This window comes from Megascapheus bottae, chromosome 15, assembly GCF_031878675.1.
Source record: "Megascapheus bottae isolate mThoBot1 chromosome 15, mThoBot2.hap1, whole genome shotgun sequence".
Classification (NCBI taxonomy): domain Eukaryota; kingdom Metazoa; phylum Chordata; class Mammalia; order Rodentia; family Geomyidae; genus Megascapheus; species Megascapheus bottae.
The window spans coordinates 4,244,704-4,263,267 of record NC_143523.1 but is presented as its reverse complement, the minus strand read 5'-3'; the positions used below and the strand labels follow the sequence as shown (position 1 = coordinate 4,263,267).

At 46.3% G+C, this 18,564-nt stretch overlaps 1 protein-coding gene across 2 annotated transcripts in view; it reads left to right on the top strand.

Annotated features, from left to right (window-relative positions):
- Positions 1–18,564, top strand: part of Dock1 (dedicator of cytokinesis 1) — a 411,811-nt gene that overhangs the window by 75,837 nt on the left and 317,410 nt on the right. For both annotated transcript variants that reach the window (XM_090345612.1, XM_090345611.1), the window contains exons 16-22: positions 902–974; positions 2,753–2,856; positions 3,457–3,640; positions 8,075–8,172; positions 12,854–12,943; positions 13,249–13,349; positions 18,155–18,289. In XM_090345612.1, coding sequence (XP_090201738.1) covers positions 902–974; positions 2,753–2,856; positions 3,457–3,640; positions 8,075–8,172; positions 12,854–12,943; positions 13,249–13,349; positions 18,155–18,289 — 785 coding nt within the window. The remainder of the gene's footprint in view (positions 1–901; positions 975–2,752; positions 2,857–3,456; positions 3,641–8,074; positions 8,173–12,853; positions 12,944–13,248; positions 13,350–18,154; positions 18,290–18,564) is intronic.

The window sequence follows — 18,564 nt, the reverse complement described above, 5'->3', positions numbered from 1 at the left end:
ATGAAACTGTTCACTGTATCCCAACCACCCCACTAGCTCCAGGTGTTGCTTGCTGACATACCCAGAGGCCCAGCCATCACAAAAAAAAAAAAAAAAAAAAAAAAGCATTGCGTGTCCAGGGAATCCTGTTGGTATTTCTTGGAATATATTTTTCCCTTGTCTTCTTTCAGACAGAAAAATAGCACTTTCATGGAAGAGAATAACAATGTCTTAAAGATAGTTGTTGTCTTTCTCTTCTTGGTTCTGTTCTTCGTGCATCCTGCCGCCTGTTTACCACAGGTACAGAACAGGGATTCCAGTCTGGGGAGGACACTGCCAGGAGAGGATTCCTGTGTGTTCTTGTGTGTTCTGTTTGTGCAGCACACGGAGAGCTCCATATTGCACTTACTGCTCCATGGCAACCCCAGAGCAAATGCCCTCTGCCTCCCTCCTCTTCCTGAGAGCTTGAGTCTTTGCAAACTAAGCTAGAGGTTGCCCTGGAGTTCAGATGCTAGATGTCAGAATTAAGGACCACCCTTGCTTACAGACAGCATGTCGGAGGTCTCTTCCTTTTACCTAATGTGATAACAAAAAAGCTTCCTTGCTGAAAGTATGTTGGGGCTCACAACAGAGATGCCAGGTTTCAAAAATGGAATCTTTACTAAGGATGTGAACGTTAAAAGAGGAAAACCCAGCTGTCTGACATCTGGTTTAGAATCTTGCATGCTATTTTGTTGGAGTTTTCAAAAGGCATTCTGTCTTTGGGGGGAAAAACATACAGGGAATTAGATATCTAGTGTGTTCACCTCAAAGGGTAGAGATATTTACACTTAGACCTCGTGTGCCAGTCTGGTGAAGCAGGCGGGGTGGGGGTGGGGGGACGACGATGACGACACTTCCATTTCCTTCTCTGTTCTTCTAGGTCGCCATCCCTATCGAGGATGTGAACCGAAGTCACCTTCGATTTACCTTCCGTCATAGATCATCGCAAGACTGTGAGTAGTGGAACTCATGTCATCCCTCAGTTTTTCCTGGGTGGGGGATGAGGGGGAGGGGTGGGAGGGGGAGGGGAAGTTTAGCAGGCTGCACCTGTTTTTGGATTGTTCTCAGGGGTGGTTATCGTGTACAGCATGATATCTAACTCGAACTGTTCCTGGGTTATGTTCTCAGATGGATCTCAGGACAGGTTTGATTTCTTCTTGCCCATCTTTGGGCAGGAAGATATATGTGGCTCCTCCTTTCTCTTCTTTGGGGTCCCCTCTCTTACCTTTGCATTCAAAAGAGTTGCCTGCACTCACCAAATGCCTTTTGGTTCCTACTGTTTGTCTTGGAATGGAGGATGTGAAACCTCTTATCTTTCTTGATGGTCCCTGGTGTCTGGAGCTCCGCCAGAGCAATTCCAGCTGTGAGATTTTGGTTGAGGCCAGGACAGGGGGGAGGGAAGAGCTGACAGGCATACAACTCACCTTCAAAGAGAACTGATTATCAACTACTGATGTCCACCCCATCACATTTGTTGAACTCATCACTTTCTGTGATATGCCCTGCAGAGTCTAACACTGTGTGCAGCCCTGGGTTAGACCCAGTGGACGAGATTAGAGAAGGAAGACACTGTCCCTGTTCTTTGTGGTCTGTCTCAGCTTGGAAGTGGCTCGGGAGAATAAATTGCAGTGATAATTGACTTCAGTTGTGTACTGGATGGAATCAGGAGAGGAGAGTGGCCGGTGTGACTGTGTGTGGACCTCATGAGACCACAAAGGTGACGGACATGGCCAGTTGCTGGCTCTGTCCCCCTGCGTGCGTTCCTATGAATCTCCTCTAGTCTTCTGCTGGGTGACACTGCGCCACAACCCACTAATGAAGGGCAGAGCATGAACTAGCAGAGGTGTGGTGTGTCTGAGTGGGGCTCCGAGGAAAGGGGCATCTCTGAGCACACCTGGGTCCTCCTGTGGTCCCAGGCCAGGCAGGCAGGGCGTGGTAGACTCTGCACCTTGCACAGCAACCCAGCAGGACAGCACGAAAGATTGGCTAGACCTGGACTGAGATGAGGCTGGGTACATGTCCTCTTGGGAATAGGGGCCTGCTGGAGGGTGAGCCAAGGTTCCCAGATACGTGTCAGCCTGAGGACTGCAGGACAGGGCTCCCTCCCAGGCCCAGGGAGAAAGCGCAGTGCAGCAGACAGCTCTGGACTCTTCACAGGACTGTGTCACCGTTTCACATCCCCTCTCTGACAAGCTCATTCTCCTTAATTAATAAATTACACAGGGGCAAAGGGATACCTCCTCTTGCATTTTAAACTTCAAAATCCTTGTTTTTCTTGTCAGACTTTAGTATTCATTGTAGACCGACACATTTGCATAATTAATGAAGTTTCCCAGGCCACAGCGAGGGGAGGTTCTGAAATGTTAAGCATGTAAAGTTTGCTGCCAGTGATATTCTGAGATATTAGTCACTGAGGATGTCCATGGGGACCGCTCCAGCCAGGCCTGAATGCAGATGTCCAGGGTCAGAGAAAGGACCGAGGCCACATTGACCTCCCCTGGCCAAATAGAAGCCATTCTTCACACTTGAGCAGAAGCCGGTAGTGGGGGAAGGGCGGGGATTCCTTCCCAGGTCACACTGTTCCCAGCTCGCATTTCTTCACACCTTTCCACTGACTTTAACATCTGTCAGAACAGGTTTGGAATGATTTTCGTGAAAGTAGCCGTTGTAGCATTTGATAATGTTGCTTTGTCGTGACCATATTGAAGGTGATTACGGATTCTTATTGCAGCTAAAGATAAGTCTGAGAAGATATTTGCCCTAGCATTCGTGAAGCTGATGCGATATGACGGGACGACTCTGAGGGATGGGGAACATGACCTCATTGTCTACAAGGTAGGTTCTGTCACTGCTGCAGCATTGAGGGCTTTTATTGGGCTCCCTGAACTGAACTACATGTCCTATCACTGTGAGAAAGCTGCCCTGTAGCTGCATTTAATCATGTAAGTGACACTGGTGATGACCATCCCTTTCGCTGTTCCTAAGGAGAGAAGAGAGTGCTATGTAAAAAGACTGAGAGCATGACTCTTTGTGCCAGGAATAAGGGAAATTATTAGAGCATGTTGTGGAAGTTGGGTGTTTAATGGCTCATGCCTGTAATCCTAACTACTTCCCAGGCTGAGATAGGAGGATTGTGGTTCAAAGACAGCCTAGGCAGGGAAGACCATGAGACTCTTATCACCAGTTAACCAGCAAAAAGCCGGAAGAGGAAATGTAGCTCAATTGGTAGAGTGCTAGCCTTGGACAAATAAGTCTAAGAGACAGGTCCTGAGTTAAACCCCTAGTATGGTCACCAAATTAAAGCAAAACATCCTAAAAGATTGTGGGGGCTTAACCTGAAGAGAGTGAAAAGGATCGAGAATAACAAAGCTTGGAAAAAATGATGTGTTGCTATGTGCAGGTCATGTGTGACATATTACCTAACCAAACCCACAGGCTGAAGCCAAGAAGCTGGAAGATGCAGCGACTTACCTGAGTCTTCCCTCCACCAAAGCAGAGCTGGAGGAGAAGGGCCACTCGGCCACAGGCAAGAGCATGCAGAGTCTTGGTAGCTGTACCATCAGCAAAGATTCCTTCCAGATCTCCACGCTTGTGTGCTCCACCAAGCTGACCCAGAATGGTGAGCCGGAACTCCTTCCCCATGGAATGCCTTCCCCTCTACCCCATCCAGCTGCTGCGGGGTGGAGAGTTCTGTAGGTGCAGGTGAATCAGTATTTCCATACCTCAGTCACAACGCACGAGGACAGGCGAGGACTGGGGAAGAGGCAGTGGTATTGATCATCCTTTAAGAGTCACACGTCTGTTCTCGTCTGAGGATTCGCTTGACAGGAAGACAGAGCCATGGACTGATTTATAAAGCTTTCCAGCTGCAGGAAAGCACCCTTGCATAAGAGAAAATACGGGGAATTTGAAGCCTAGTTAAAGACCAGGGATTGAATTCCAGCCCTGTATTAATACTGGAAATGACCTTGAACATGAGTTCTCTGAATCTGATTTCCCATGACCTGGGCTTAATGCCTCCAGAACGTTGTGACTGCTAGATAAGTAGGGTTTGAAGTTACCTGCCCTCTGTCTGTCTTCTTTGGTCTTAGCTACTCCTTGGGATAATATGCCATTAATCTTCCTTTTATGAAGTGAGTTTGCCTGACATGTTCTTGTTCCCCTGCAGTGTGAGACAAGGCACCCTTGCTGATTCATGCATATGGACCCGGCCTGACTTTCAGGTCATTCTTCAGCTAGCCTCTGGGGTCCCTGGGGCAGGCCAAGTTCATCTCCCTCCATTTGCTGGACTGTTGTCCAGCAGGGTACTTCATATTCTGAGCACATGGCCGTTGTTGCTGTCTCTCTGTCTGGAGGAGGCCGGGCTCTTCTGCACAGATCCTTCATTTAAAAATTGCATCCCCTAATGTGGCCGTATCACAGCCGTGCAGAGTGACTTTATGCTCTCTTGAAACTGAGCTTGAAAATCCAATTTTTTCCTCTTAACTGACCGATATGGACTGTGATTATTAATGTCTGAGGTATCAGGAATTGCATCTCCCTAGCTGTCTGTCAATCATGGCAGGCGTTTTGGATTTGCCCAGGTACAGACATCCTTTGAGCTTTAATAGGATAAGTGCAGGACAAAAGAAAGCCCATCATTTGGAGACTGGGGCCCTGCAGGGGAGGCGCTGGTATCCAGAGGAGGGATTGATCATTTCTGCCCCACGTCAGATGCTTCTCAAACTTTCCCTGCCTGATTGTCCACTGTCTCCATCTCAGACATGCAAGGCAGTGCTTGCCACCAGGGTCTCAGGAGTAAACTATGCAGAGAATTGACCAGTCATTCACTCAGACAGTTTAGGACGATTTGTATCTGGATGCAGACACTTTGAGACCATTTGTGTACCATTTATGTACAAATGCTTTCAGGCCATTTGGCTATGGACACTGCAGAAATGATTCAGGCAAACTATGAGGCTGGAAACCTTGCCTGGGGTCGTGGGGTCTGGGCGGGCAGGAGGAGCAGGTAGGAGAGTGCAAGGAGTCTCCAAGCTTGGTGCCCAGGGCTCCCCTGGAGGCTGGTTATGAAAGGATGTGTCTCGTTTTGAACATTGCTTTCTGGCATGTGGTCTGATCATCTCCTGCCGGCTGCAGACTATATCGTGAGGTCCTCACTTAGGCCAGGGTAAAGGTGGCTTCCATCTCATGCCTGTGGCATGTTAGGTTTTTGGATAGGTATTGGACGATTGGCAGTGCATGTTTTTAACCATGTAGGAAGCCACAAATGAAAACTTTGGCATATTTTCTCTTTCTAAACAATGTTTTGAGCAGCCATTATCTTCTGAAGCCCATCCTTCTTAACCCTAACGTTCCTGGAAAGAGAATTGAGAGCCAGGAGGCTCTTAGGACAGCCTGGATCCCTCTTGGAACCTTGAAATTCCTAAGTCTCCCCAGCTGTCCGGTGATTCCCTCCGTGTCCTCAGGGAGAGAGCCAGCTCAGCAGCCGCTGTTGCTGGGCAACAGGCAATTCCTGTGTGGGGCTGCTCAATGGGAGCAGAGGGGATGTCTGTGGCTTTCATTTCAGACCACGGTCGTATGCCTTTTTTGGGATGATTCTATGTCAGTGGGTGTAAGATAGAGCTTCCCCAGTTGTCATCCAGGCATTGAGTCTCTGACTCTCAGGTGAGGGAGTCATTTTTCTGGGACTATTACTGTGACATTCTATCATTTTGGGAAAAGCAGAGACTGAATTATTCATTGAAGTTTGTGTTAAGCATCTCTGTCCTGAGCATCCTGCTGGCTGACTCCTGGAAAGAGCATCAGATGTGATCCTCTTCTCAATTCTCTTCCTGGGTCGGCAGAGCTTCCTGGCTAGTGGGATGGAAAGAGATCAGGAAACAAGAGTAATCGTGGGTCCAGCTGGGCTGAGTCTCAGGAGGCAGCTTCCGGTCTTGGGTGGGTGGGGGGGCTTGCCTTGTCCAGTGGATTGCCTTGTGGAGGCTTGGCAAGCTTCGTGTTACTCTGACCTTCTCCCTCCTCCAAGGTTACCTCCTATTTGCTCTGTTGATCATTTTCTCAAACGTGGAACACTGAAGTAAATGTCAACTCAGTCATATTCTAGGGACTGCCATCCTTGAATCAGTCAGGTCCATATTATCCACGGGTTTCTGTTAAAGAAACTCGGTCATTTGTGTAGGGAAAGCCTGTCTGAACTGTAAGCCTGGGACTATGTAGACAGGATATAGCTTTTCTCATTTCCTTTGTTCCTCCATCCTTCCCTTCCTCCTTCCCTTCTTCCCCCTGTGGGGTTCCCCCCCTGCTCTGACTTGAACTTTGGCCCATGCATGATGTTATTTGACTTGCTTGCTAGGCTTCTACTCTACCCCTTGAGCCCCACCTCCATTTTGTTTTTTTGTTGGCTGTTTTGGAGATGGAGTCTCAGGGACTGTTCTGCTCAGTCTGACCTGGAATCACGATCCTCCAGATCTCAGCCTCGGGAGTAGCTAAGATCCCAGGCATGAGCCACTGGTGCCCAAGGTGTTATTCCATTTTTAATTAGAAATTAACCATAATACTTCTTTGAGAACCTGCTGCTGTTAGCATTTTGTACTAGACATAGGGCTGTTTCCTATGGCATTTAATTCTTGCAGCAGTTCTGCAAGAATTAAGATTAAGGTTAATTAATTAATTGTGATTAATTATGATTGATACACACCTCTATTGCTCAGATGAGAAAGTTAAGGTAAAATCACTTGTTGCAGGTTCTGCAGTTGCTGCAGGATTCAGCAGCCTAGTTTTCAGACTCCACAGAATCTATAGGCGCTGCTGCTTTTGTTATAGCTCTAATCTTTGTTCAAGGTTCTTGGGGTGGGGACAGGTCAATGCCAGTGTATGTTTGGATGCTCAACACATTTTATCAGTTGTGTTGTTTGATCTTAACATTATAATGGATGTCCATGTTTACTGAAATCCTACTGCTAGCCCCGATTGTACTTTCCTTTCAGTATTAACTAGGATCTTGTCCTTTTTTTTTTTTTTAAATGGTTACACATTCTCTAGCTAAAGTTGTTTGCTTATTAGCATAAGTAGTAAATTAGATGCACTTTGCTAATTACATTTTTTTTTCATGTACTGGGATATTAATACAACTTCAAGTGGAAATGTATGAGTGCCTGTACTTTCCTGGAGAGGGTTTGGCGTCTGTCCTCTCATTTTGAAGAACATCTTGGTATCTTAAATAAAATCCTTCAAAATTTGAGGTATTCTTCAAGCCTTTACAAATCCCCAGTATATTCAACCCTTGATTTTTTTCCATTAAAAAAGGTGATAGAAAGCACAACTGTAAGTCTAACACACTGCCTTGCTGGCCCAGTGGGGGGCCCTTTGGAGTGCTCTCAGCTGTCCAGGCTCATGGAAGCTATTGGACTTTAGTTTGTATTCTTTATTGTACTTACAAAAAAAAAACAACTGGAGATGGGGCACTGGTGGCTCACCCCTTACATCCTAGCTAGTCAGGAGGCTGAGATCTGAGGATCATGGTTCAAAGCCAGCCCAGGCACTAATGTCCATGATAGTTATATCTCCAATTAATAACCAGAAAATTGGAAGTGGCACTATGGCTCAAGGGGTAGGGCGGTAGCCTTGAGCTGAAGAGCTCAGGGACATTCAAGCCCCACGACTGACAAAACAAAAGCAAAACCAAAAACAACTGGTTGTTCCTTCTCATAACAAACTACTTGGGAGCAGATGCCAGCGTGGAACGTTCTGGGTAGATGTTGCTGTGTTCCGTACGTGCTTCCCCTAGGCTGGGAAAGCCAGTCCTTCTTTAATTTTGAAGGTTCTCAAATATCGTTTTAAACTTCTACATAGAAATGATTTCACGGTAGATGATGTGGCTGGAAATAATGAGTTCAGCTGCACTAGGTGTTAAGTGTGTGGCAACACAGTAATGCATGTTTGAATAGGCTAACGTTTCCAGACAGGGCCGGCTCTTCTTTTAGGTGTGGGGTAAGGCGTGAAGCAGGGACTGAGGTCTTAACCAGAGGAGCTGAGCTTTGCTTTGTGCTTGCAGTGGACCTCCTGGGGCTTCTGAAGTGGCGCTCCAACACCAACCTGCTTCAGCAGAACCTGAGGCAGCTGATGAAGGTGGACGGCGGCGAGGTGGTGAAGGTAACTGGGCCCCTGGAGAGAAGTCTTGGCTGGTCTTTGTGCCTGTCAGTGTACAGAGCCAGTGAGCCCAGAGGCACCCTGGGAGTCTGATTCTAACCCCATTAGCCAACAATGATGTTCTCTTCTATGTGCATAGTGGGTTCTGGGTTCTACTATGGAGGTCTGTCTGGATGGGCTGGGTCTTGGATCTGCTCACTGAGGATCTTCTGTGCGGTGGTGACAATAGATAACATGGAGGGTGACAGGGCCTCCTTCACTGGGTGGAGTGAGGTGGACAGCCTGGCACCCATGAGAAGTCCCTGTCACCACTGGTCACTGTCTCTATCCTGGCCATTACTGTTAACCTCGTGAGCGCTTTCCTTTGTCCTCACACTGACTTGGGATGCTCGGCTGTGGTAGGAAGACCTCAGTGCCTGGGTCGGGCTTGGTCATGTCTTTTCTGTACCATTCTGGATATATTTCTTAGCCTCTGCTGCTCTGGAGAAATGCCGGGCCATATTGTGAATCCAAATCCTCTTGTCTCGGCAACGTCATCTGTGAGACCAGGCAGGTGGGGTAGAGCAATATGAGATCCATTTGAGAACCTAAGTTTTGTAACTCTCTATATTTTTTATTGCACTGGGATTTGATCTCAGGGCCTTGTGCTTGCTAGGGTAACACTTTACCATTTGGACAATGCCTCCAGTCCTGTTTTTTGCTGGTTATTTTCTGTCTGAGCTGGCATTGAACTATAATCCTCCAGACCCCAGCTTCCTGAGTAGCTCCTTAGAAGCAAAGGCATGAGCCAGCAGCACCTGTCTGGTACAAATGCTTTATTTTTTTTTCTTTGGCCAGTCCTGGGGCTTGACCTCAGGGCCTGAGTGCTGTCATTTTGGGCTTTCTCAAGGCTAGAGCTCTACCACTTGAACCACAGCACTACTTCCGGCTTTTATTATGTATATGGTACCGAGGAATCGAACCTGGGTCTTCATGCATGCTAGGCAAGCACTCTACCACTAGGCCAAACTCATGGCTTCAAATGCCCTGTTCTTAATTAAGTCTGGTTTTGGTTTTCTCTCATGGACACTCAGTGTGTGTGACTGTCCTTAATAAAAATGCATTATCATTTCAGTGTGTACTCTTGGATCAGGGTGCTGAGCTGGTCAGTGACCTGGGGTGTTTCATAAGCAATGACACTGCTTTACTCTCTCACCCTCCCTGAGTGGAGCTTGTGGAAGGAGACTGCCTTATCTCTGTAGAATTAATTACTTCAAATAGCCTTAATTAACCAGAAATGTGCTTAACTTTAGCATGAATTAATTTGGTTTCTCTCCTTTGCTATATCCGTTGTGTAGCCATTCAGACATATCCTTGTTCATCTTCAAATTTTAATCGTCTTCTCAGTTCTGTTCTTCTGCCAGTGGCTTGGACAATATTAATTGCTTTTTCAACTTCCCTGAGTTCCCAGTTTAAGGGGGGAGCTGAGGGAATAAGCAAACCTACTTTAGAAGACGCAAAGTCAAGGAAGCTTTCCCAGTTTTCATTGTTAAGTCTCTGTCTTTGACAATTCATTGTATGTCTGTTGATCTGTTATCATAACGAGCAGAAAGAAAATCGTTCTGTCCTTGCATCTGCTACATCATGACATTGATGTACATTCATAGAGAAGCTTTCTGCAGGCCTCCTCTTTCCCGGGCCCACCAGTACTCCAGACCAGCACAACTCCCCCCCCGTGTGCTGGACTTCATTCTTGCCTTCCTGGCCCTTCCCTTCTCGTGCTAGAGGATATGCTGACTGTCTTAAGTCCCTTGACCCTTGATGAATTCCCAAGACCTTCAGTAGGGACATAGGTACAGTGTAGACTCCATGCCATAATTTCTTTCGTCCTCCCTTCCGTGGATGTGTAACTGGAGTGGACTAATCAACTGATAGATCGAGGAAACTTTCAGCATCTTAGTGAAACAAACGGTTTCTCATGCAGATGAAGAAGGCAGTTGAGGATCCAGCCATCGGTGGGTGGTCTCATGGTGGGTGGGGAGGCTTTTGAGAAAGCTCCCTCTGGCTTGTGGGGAGACCCCTGACTGGTAGGCTCTCTGTTTCTGCAGTTCTGTTTTTCCATGGCTGTCCGTGTCACTTGTGTGTTCGGCATGGGCGCCTCATTAGGGCTTGGCACCTGGTTTGCGTCTGTTGGCAGGCATGTTAGGCTCTTTGTGGAGGATGTCAAGTTTTGACCTTTGGGAAGATCTGTAATCTGAAAGTGATGGTAATTGTTACAAAAGTGAAATAGTACAGACCTAAGAGTTCCAGAGTTAATTAAGTCCTTGTCCAGATGAGCACAGCACCCCTTTTGTTGAGGGAGGTTTTGTTCCATGTCATTTCTCTGTGCTCTGTGCCCGGGAGGCCCCGCCTTGTCCACGGAGAGCCCTGGGGTTTTGGTGCTGTGCCCAGGTGCCTGGGCATCCTGCACAGTTGGGCAGAGCTGCGATATTGGATTGATAACAGGTTCTCATGGTTTGGTCCTCAGCCTCATGAGTGTGACGGTTTGAAGTGGACGGACTTGTTGGATGGTTCAGGAACATTCTACATCTGCGTCTGACCTGACCATCTTAATAAGTGATCATATAATCACCCCCCATACCCCACACCCCTCCTTTTTTTTTTGCCAGTCCTGGGCTTGAACTCAGGGTCTGAGCACTGTCCTTGGACTTTTCTCAAGGCTAGAGTCCTAACACTTGAACCTCAGCACCACTTCCGGCTTTTTTTTTTCCTGTGTATGTGGTACTGAGGAATCGAACCTGGGTCTTCATGCATGCTAGGAAAGCACTGTACCATTAAGCCAAACTCCCAGCCCCATCGTCATCCTTTTTTAAAATAATACTTAGATGGAGGTGCAGTTTATGTGCTGTAAAGTTTATCCTTAAAAACTTACAAAGGATAAAGGTTTAAAAAGAGCCCTTGGCTTAGAGGAGGAGCGTTGAGTGCCTTCCTTGGTTGCATGCTTTCTCACTGGTGGGGATGCTCAGAACCCCAGGCCACACAGCCCCCCACACAGAGCCCACCCTTCCAATTGGCAAGACTTAGTAGTTTTTAGTACATTTATAGCGTTATGCCATCATTGCTTCATCTAATTCGAGAACATTTTGATCACCCTGAGAAGGCTGTCAGCAGTTCTCCCACCCTGCTACCCAGAATCCCCGTGTGGTCTCCATATTTGCCTCTTCTGGACATTGCTGTGAACGGAGCCGTCCCTGTGTGTGCTCTGTGTGTGGCGTCACGTGCATACATTGCTCTCCAGGTTCGTCTGTGTCTTGGCATGCGTCAGCATGTCCTCCTCCAGGCACGTGACTCGTGTTGCGTTGTGTGGCCAGAGCAGATTTGCGTGCCATCAGTTTCCAGTTCTGTGTTCTGTCCACTTTGGAGTGTCATTACAAATTGTGCCACTGAGAGAATTCTTGTGAAAGGTTTATTTTCCTTTCCTTGGGATGTGTGTAGGAATGAAAGGGTGGGACGATGTAGTAAATCTGGGTTTAAGTCTTGGAGGAATTGTGGAACCCTATTCCAGTGGCCCACCACCAGTGCCGTTTCTCCCGCCACCGATTGTCCAAGGCTCAGTTTCCTGCCGTCCTCCTCATACCTACCATCACTGATCATAGCTGCGGAACTGGTGTGAGGTCTTCACGTGGCTCCAGTAGACATGGCCTCTGGGGCTAGCAGCCATGTGTGCATACTGCATTTCTCTCACAGCCAGAGGGTTTTTTTTGTTGTTGTTGTTGTTGTTTTGTTTTGTTTTTTACATTCGAGCCACAGCACCACTTTCTGGCTTTCTTTTACATATGTGGTACTGAGGAATCAAAACCTGGGTCTTCATGCATGCTAGGCAAGCACTGTACCACTAGGCCAAACTCCTGGCCCAATCACAGCCAGAGGGTTTTGTTTTTTTTTCATAGACACGTGTATGAATCATTTCTTTATGATTCATTTTTTTAAATTTATTTTTCATATTTTTTATTGTAATTAGTAGAAGGGTTACATTATACTCACCAGATAGAAGGTGCATTACTTCACAAACATGGATACCCTTTCTCATGTCTTGGTCCCCATTTCCTTCCCCCCACCCCCGCCCCCAGAGGTTTCTTGAGAAGTCCTCCACCTGTTCTTGGTCTCTCCCTCCCTGCATCTCACCACTTCCAATGTAAATTTGGCCCACCCACTGTACACTTCCTTTAGTGGACTCCAGAACTTGGAACTTTTTTTTTGTTATAATGTATGGTCATATTGATTTGGTAAATTTTGGTAAATCGTATATAATTAAGTTCCCTTTCAGTCTTGTGCCTGAGCTTCCAACTCATACCTCTTCCCCTTTCCTGTCTTGGGCATCTTCCTCGGGAGAAAATCCTTTGTTGTTCTGGGTTGCCACCTGTCTCTCTGGCTTTTGTCCTTTCCTGGTTGGACTTCCTGGTTGAAGTCCATTGTGAAGTCTGAGGCAGTCTTTCTAGAACAGCTGTCCAACATTTCATAGCACATCCAGCCTGGTGATAAGGAGGACGGGTTGAGTGGGGTCCCAGGGGGAGGCAGGAGCTGGTACCTTTTTAGGCATCATCGGGGGAAGCTGGATGTGTGGAATCATCCAGGCAGGACGGAGACTCCGCTTTTGGGGGAAGATGGGGTGACTGACTCTCACTGATCGTTTGTGTCTGTGCAGTTTCTGCAGGACACCTTGGACGCCCTCTTCAACATCATGATGGAGAACTCGGAGAGTGAGACGTTTGACACGCTGGTGTTCGATGCTCTGGTAAGGGGCCTCCCTCTCCTCTTCAGGCAGTGAGGGGTAGGGACCATCACAGACACTGTGAACGCCGTTCCTGGTGTAAATTTAATCCAAGGGGAGGTGAAGGGGGAGTGGAAGGATTCTGCCTAAGGTGTAAGTGTATTTTTGTGAATAGCATCTCTAGGGTAGGAAGGTGTACACGGGGCCATCTTCTGACTCACACATGTTGTTGCTGGTCTTGTCACCTTGTGCTGTAAGTGGGTCTGGGGAAGTTTCCAAAATTGATTTCATTGTGTTGCTCATGACAATATTATTGATCAATTTGACAGGTCTTCATCATTGGGCTAATCGCTGATAGAAAATTCCAGCATTTCAATCCTGTTTTGGAAACTTACATTAAGAAGCACTTCAGTGCCACGTTAGCCTACACGTGAGTGTTTTCATGCTACGTCTTCATGCAGGTGCAGGGATTTGAACTCTGAACCTGGATGCTATCCCTTAGCTCCTTTGCTTAAGACTGACATTATTACTTAAGGCACAGCACCACTTTTGGCTTTCGGTAGTTAATTGGAGATGAGAATCTCCTGGACTTTTCTGCCTACGCTGCCTTTGAACTGTGATCCTTAGATCCCAGTCTTCTGAATAGCAAGAATTGCAATGTGAGCCACTAGCACCTGGCTCTTTTGTGCCATTTTAAAGGAATTACTTTTTCTGGAATGTTGGCTAATTTCCCTCTTTAGGACTATAGCACTTTATATATGGCTGTACACCCCTCTCCCCCAATTCTGAACTTACCTCGATAATTTCTACTATTGGTTCCCTCTTAACAATCTTAAAAGATTGTTAAGAAGGAATAAGGAATAAGGAAGGAATTGTTTTGGAATTGTTTTGGAAAGATTGTTAAGGAAGGAATAAGTTTTGTTCTCCATATTTTTCATTTATCTTTGGAAATTTCAGTTTATGCTGGATTTTCCAAGGGGTGGATGAAGGCTTGTCCTCTGTGGCCTCTGAGCAAGCATTTGATGAACGCATGGGTGGGGGTGTCCTGCTTGGAGATTGTGAGGAAAACAGTTCTGTGCTCTGCGTGGTTACTCTCTGCTTTTCTCAAGATGTCTCCCGTCCCTGGTCTTCCCCACACTCAGCTCAATCTTACCCAGAGTCTCCTGCCTGCCTCTTCTATGCTCTTCATCCTCCACAGGTCCCCCAGGAGGGGCATAGCTGCAGCTCAGACCCTGTTCTGCATTGTGGTCTGGGGGGCCAGGCTGCCTGGGCTCTCTGGTCCTCAGATCCCAATTAAACATCTGAGCTCAGTACTCCATCAAAGAATAAGAGGAATACTTATTTCTAAGTAGTGGACTGCAGAGTGTGAATGGGAAGCTTCTGAATCTTACCTAGTGCCATGCTGGCTTCAGGGTAACACGTAGTTCTGTGTCCTCCATCGGGTAACCTGCCATAAAATGCCTCCTTTTACAGCAGAGCCTGGCAGACAGCCAACACAGAGGCAATAGAGGCTCTGGAGGACTCCTGGTTCATGTTGTAACTGATCTGTACTTCTGTGGCTTAGGTAGGGGTGTTTGATCTTTATGCAGACAGAAGACAGCTTGCCGTATTTATTTTCTGCTTCTGAGCTATGCTCTTTGTGAATTTTTTAAAAAATATTTCTCTGATGAATTTGTTGAAATATTTCCCAGTGTATCTCCTATGGAGTTTTTTATTTTGCGGGTGGGAGGGGTTGTGTCTTTGATAGAGAAGGTCTTGTGGAGCTGGGGAAACACAATAAATATAGTGAGAGAGGTTTATAAGAGGACTTTAGATGTGTTCTGTATTGGGATCTGCCAAGAAAGACCTGTGCTAAGATGGGTTTTCCAGTGGGGGACCACGGTGTGACATTGTGGTAGGAGGCTCCCAGGTGGAAGATCCTTCAGGCTGTGCCACAACACCCGCTCAGACAGCACAGGTCCTCTGCCATGGCCAGGACCAGTCACCCACACAGCATTTTATTGTGACTTCCTGGTGGAATAATATTAGGTCGTCTACATCACAGTTGTAAAGCCTCCCTTTCTCTTGTAGTTTCTTGTAACAGACAAATGCTCTGTCATTTGAGCCAAATCTCTAGCCTGGCTTTTTGCAGGGTAATTTGGATGTGGAGTCTCAAAGCCTTTTTTGCGCACACTGGCTCTGCATCATGATCTTCTGAATGTCAGCTTCTTGTGTCGCTAGGGTTATAGGTATGAGCCACTGGCATAGTAAATTCTTGATTTCCTGAAATCTGATGAGTGGTCTTGCGGGTCACAGGCATGCTCCTTCCATCTGTAACCTTTCAGTACACAGAAATCTAACGTGACATCAAAGTTCATGAAGTTTGAGTAGTATTAAACATTACTAATTCCCCCTACTGTCTTTATCATGAAAAACAACGCAGACTCAACATAATTAAAAATATATATACTGCAATGCAGAAGAAGAAAGTTCTCAGTTCAATGCTACATGTTGGAGATGACTCTTGTCATCTAGATTTACTTTCTGTGCCCATATTAACCACGCATTGTTGTTACAGTGTCTGCTTAGTGTGCAGAATATCTCCATGTTAGTTTCTCTTATTGAAAACTGAAAGCCTTTCTTTTTTCTTGTTAGAATTTGCATAGAGTCCATCTCATTTCCTGAGTCGGCAACCAAGACAAGATGAAAAGTACTGCCTTTCCCTGGAAAGACCCCTGTTGTTCTCAGTCTCTTCCTAAGAAACAGCCACTTTCTGATTTTATTACCATAAGTGTGTTTTGTCTGCTCTCTTGTGTGTGTGTGTGTGTGTGTGTGTGTGTGTGTGTGTGTGTTCGTGTGTTGCTGGCTTTTGAATTCAGTCTTGGGCTTGCCCCAGTGGTTGGTGTTTGACCAATTTTGCCACATCCACTTTAGCCGTATCTGCAGCTGTCTTTACATTAAGTGTTTTTACCGGTAGGGTTTTGCATTCATGGCTAGCTTGGACTGTGATCCTCCAATCTATGCATCCCTTACAGCTGTATAACAGGGATATGCCACCAGGTCCAGCTTGTACCCATAAACATTGATGCTAGTGAGCATTTAGTCCAGGATGGCCTTGAACTTGAGCTTCTGGGGGCTGCCTCCGGAGTATCTCAGAATATAGACATATGAAACCTGGATTTTTCCTTTTTTGTTTTTTTAGAAACTTTCTCTTGAAGTTTAACTTGGTTCTCTTTTTGTGTCTGGCCTCTTTACTTCAACAGAATGTTTCTGAGATTCTTCTTGTGTTTCCTGACATGGGTCCTCTTTGTCGCTGTGTGGTGTGAACACTCACCTGGACTTATCCCCCTTCTTCCTCTTGATGGTGGCGAGGGGGCCTCCTACAGCTCTCGGGAATGGGTTGTTGTGAACACTCTTGTCCATGAGTTCTGTGGCCTTCCCTGGGGCAAACCCTTGGATGGAAAACTGCACTACAAGCACTATCTCAGTTACTTCTGGATTGGAGTCAGGTCTTACAGGCTGGTTCTGGCTTGCATTTCTACCAGCACTCTACCAGCAACCTGTTGATACCATCCTTGTAGCGTAGTGCTGCCTGACTTTAAGAATTTTAGTCACTGCAGTGGAGGCAAATTGAGATCTTAGAACTTCTGTGGTTCTTATGATTGATGGCTGGCAGGGGGAACCCAATACTTTTCTTTTCTTCCTTCCTTCCTTCCTTCCTTCCTTCCTTCCTTCCTTCCTTCCTTCCTTCCTTCCTTTTTTCCTTTCTTTCTCCCCCTCCTTTTTTTTGTTTGTTTTTCTGTTTTTTTTTTTTTTGGCCAGTTCTGGGGCTTGAACTCAGGTCCTGAGCACTGTCCTTGAGCTTTCTCAAGGGTAGAGCTCTATCACCAGAGCGACAGCACCACTTCTGCCTTTTTTTTTTTTTTTCTATGTATGTGGTAGTGAGGAATTCAATCCAGGGCTTCATGCATGCGAGGCAAGCACTCTACCACTAGGCCACACTTCTGCAGGCACTCTGCCTCTTCAGCCACAGTGGAATGTCCAGTTTTCTGGTGGTTAATTGGAGATAAGAATCTCATGGACTTCCATGCCTGGGCTGGCTTTGAACCTTGATCCTCAGACCTGAACCTCCTGAGTAGATAGGATTATAGATGTGAACCACCAGTACCTGGCAGAGTCTTGTACATTTACTGTACTTTGTTTATCCTTTTTCTGACTGTGTCTTTCCATGAACTTGTATTTGTAACTTTTTTGAAGCCTAACTCATCATTTTGCCATGTAGAGATTTTGCCATGGCTGAAGTGCCCATTGTCTACGTTGTTTACATTGTTCTGCACAGTGTCATAGTGCTAGACACGTGTGGCTATTTAAATGAAATGCATTTAAACGATCATGTCTTCCCAGGCCCATTTCTACCGGCCATGTCCTACATCTACTGGCTGGCCGCCATAGTGGGCAGCTAGCCACAGAGGCTTTCTGTCAGTGAAGAAAGTTCTTTTTGTGGCTTTATGCTGTTAGCTGTAAGTCTTGGTAATATTGAAAATGCATTTGATGAAACTCACCATCTGTTTATAATAAAACCTGTTAGCAAATCATGAAATTAAAGGAACTTCCTTAACTCTGATAAAAAAAAACCCATCAGCATGGAGGTGTAGTTAATTTCATAATTAGTGCTGAACTTCTAAAGCTTTTTCCCTATTTTCAGGAAGATGGAAAGGCCCTCTGTGATCATCATGCCTGTTTATGATTGACTAGGAGTAGGAATGCAAAAAGTAAGATATCTATGGATGGAGAAGTAATAGAACTGTTTTTCCATCTAATGTGAATTTTGGCCATATGAAACTATAAAGAATCTACATGTAACATAAGCCCAAAACCAAACGAGCAAAATTACTAGAATAGGTAAACCTAGAAAAAGTGAGATACAAAGCTTACTTTAATACTTCCACAATCTCTATATACACAAATGTAATGTGGCATCACATGAATGTACTTACTATTTGTTGGTTAGGAGAACTAGCCACCTATCACCCCCCCAAAAAAATAAACTAAAGAACCCATCAATTTTAGATGTACAAAGGAATAGGAGATGAAATTTAAATGTAGTACAGTTTACCGAATTATCAGTGACCAAATACCCATGGAAAACCCGGAGGGTGGGAGGTGGAGAGTCCCGTGTTGTGCACCGCTCAGTGAGGGGTCCAGGAGTGGTCGTTTCCCTCACTTACGCTTGGCCCATGCTTCCATCCCACACAGGAAGCTAACGAAGGTGTTAAGGACGTATGTGGATGGTGCAGAGAAGCCTGGCGTCAGTGAGCAGCTGTACAAAGCCATGAAGGCATTGGAGTACATCTTCAAGTTCATCGTGCGCTCCAGGATCCTGTTCAATCAGTAAGTATGCTGCAGAAAATCCTGGGAGAAGCCCCTCCCAGCTGCCTTTTCTTCTTCCCTTCCCCTTCTCTGCCATCTTCCTCTTCCATTTCTTCCTTCCTACCAAGTATCTCCTGTGACACAGTGCCCATAGATAGAGGCCTGCAGTAGCCCTGCTGACCCGAACCTGGCCCTGAGCTGTCAAAGGCCAGCCCTGCGCAGAGCGTGTGCTCTCAGGCTTGGAGTGTTTGCCTTCCAGCTGGATGCTGTCTGCTCACAGCGTAGGAATGCTTCCA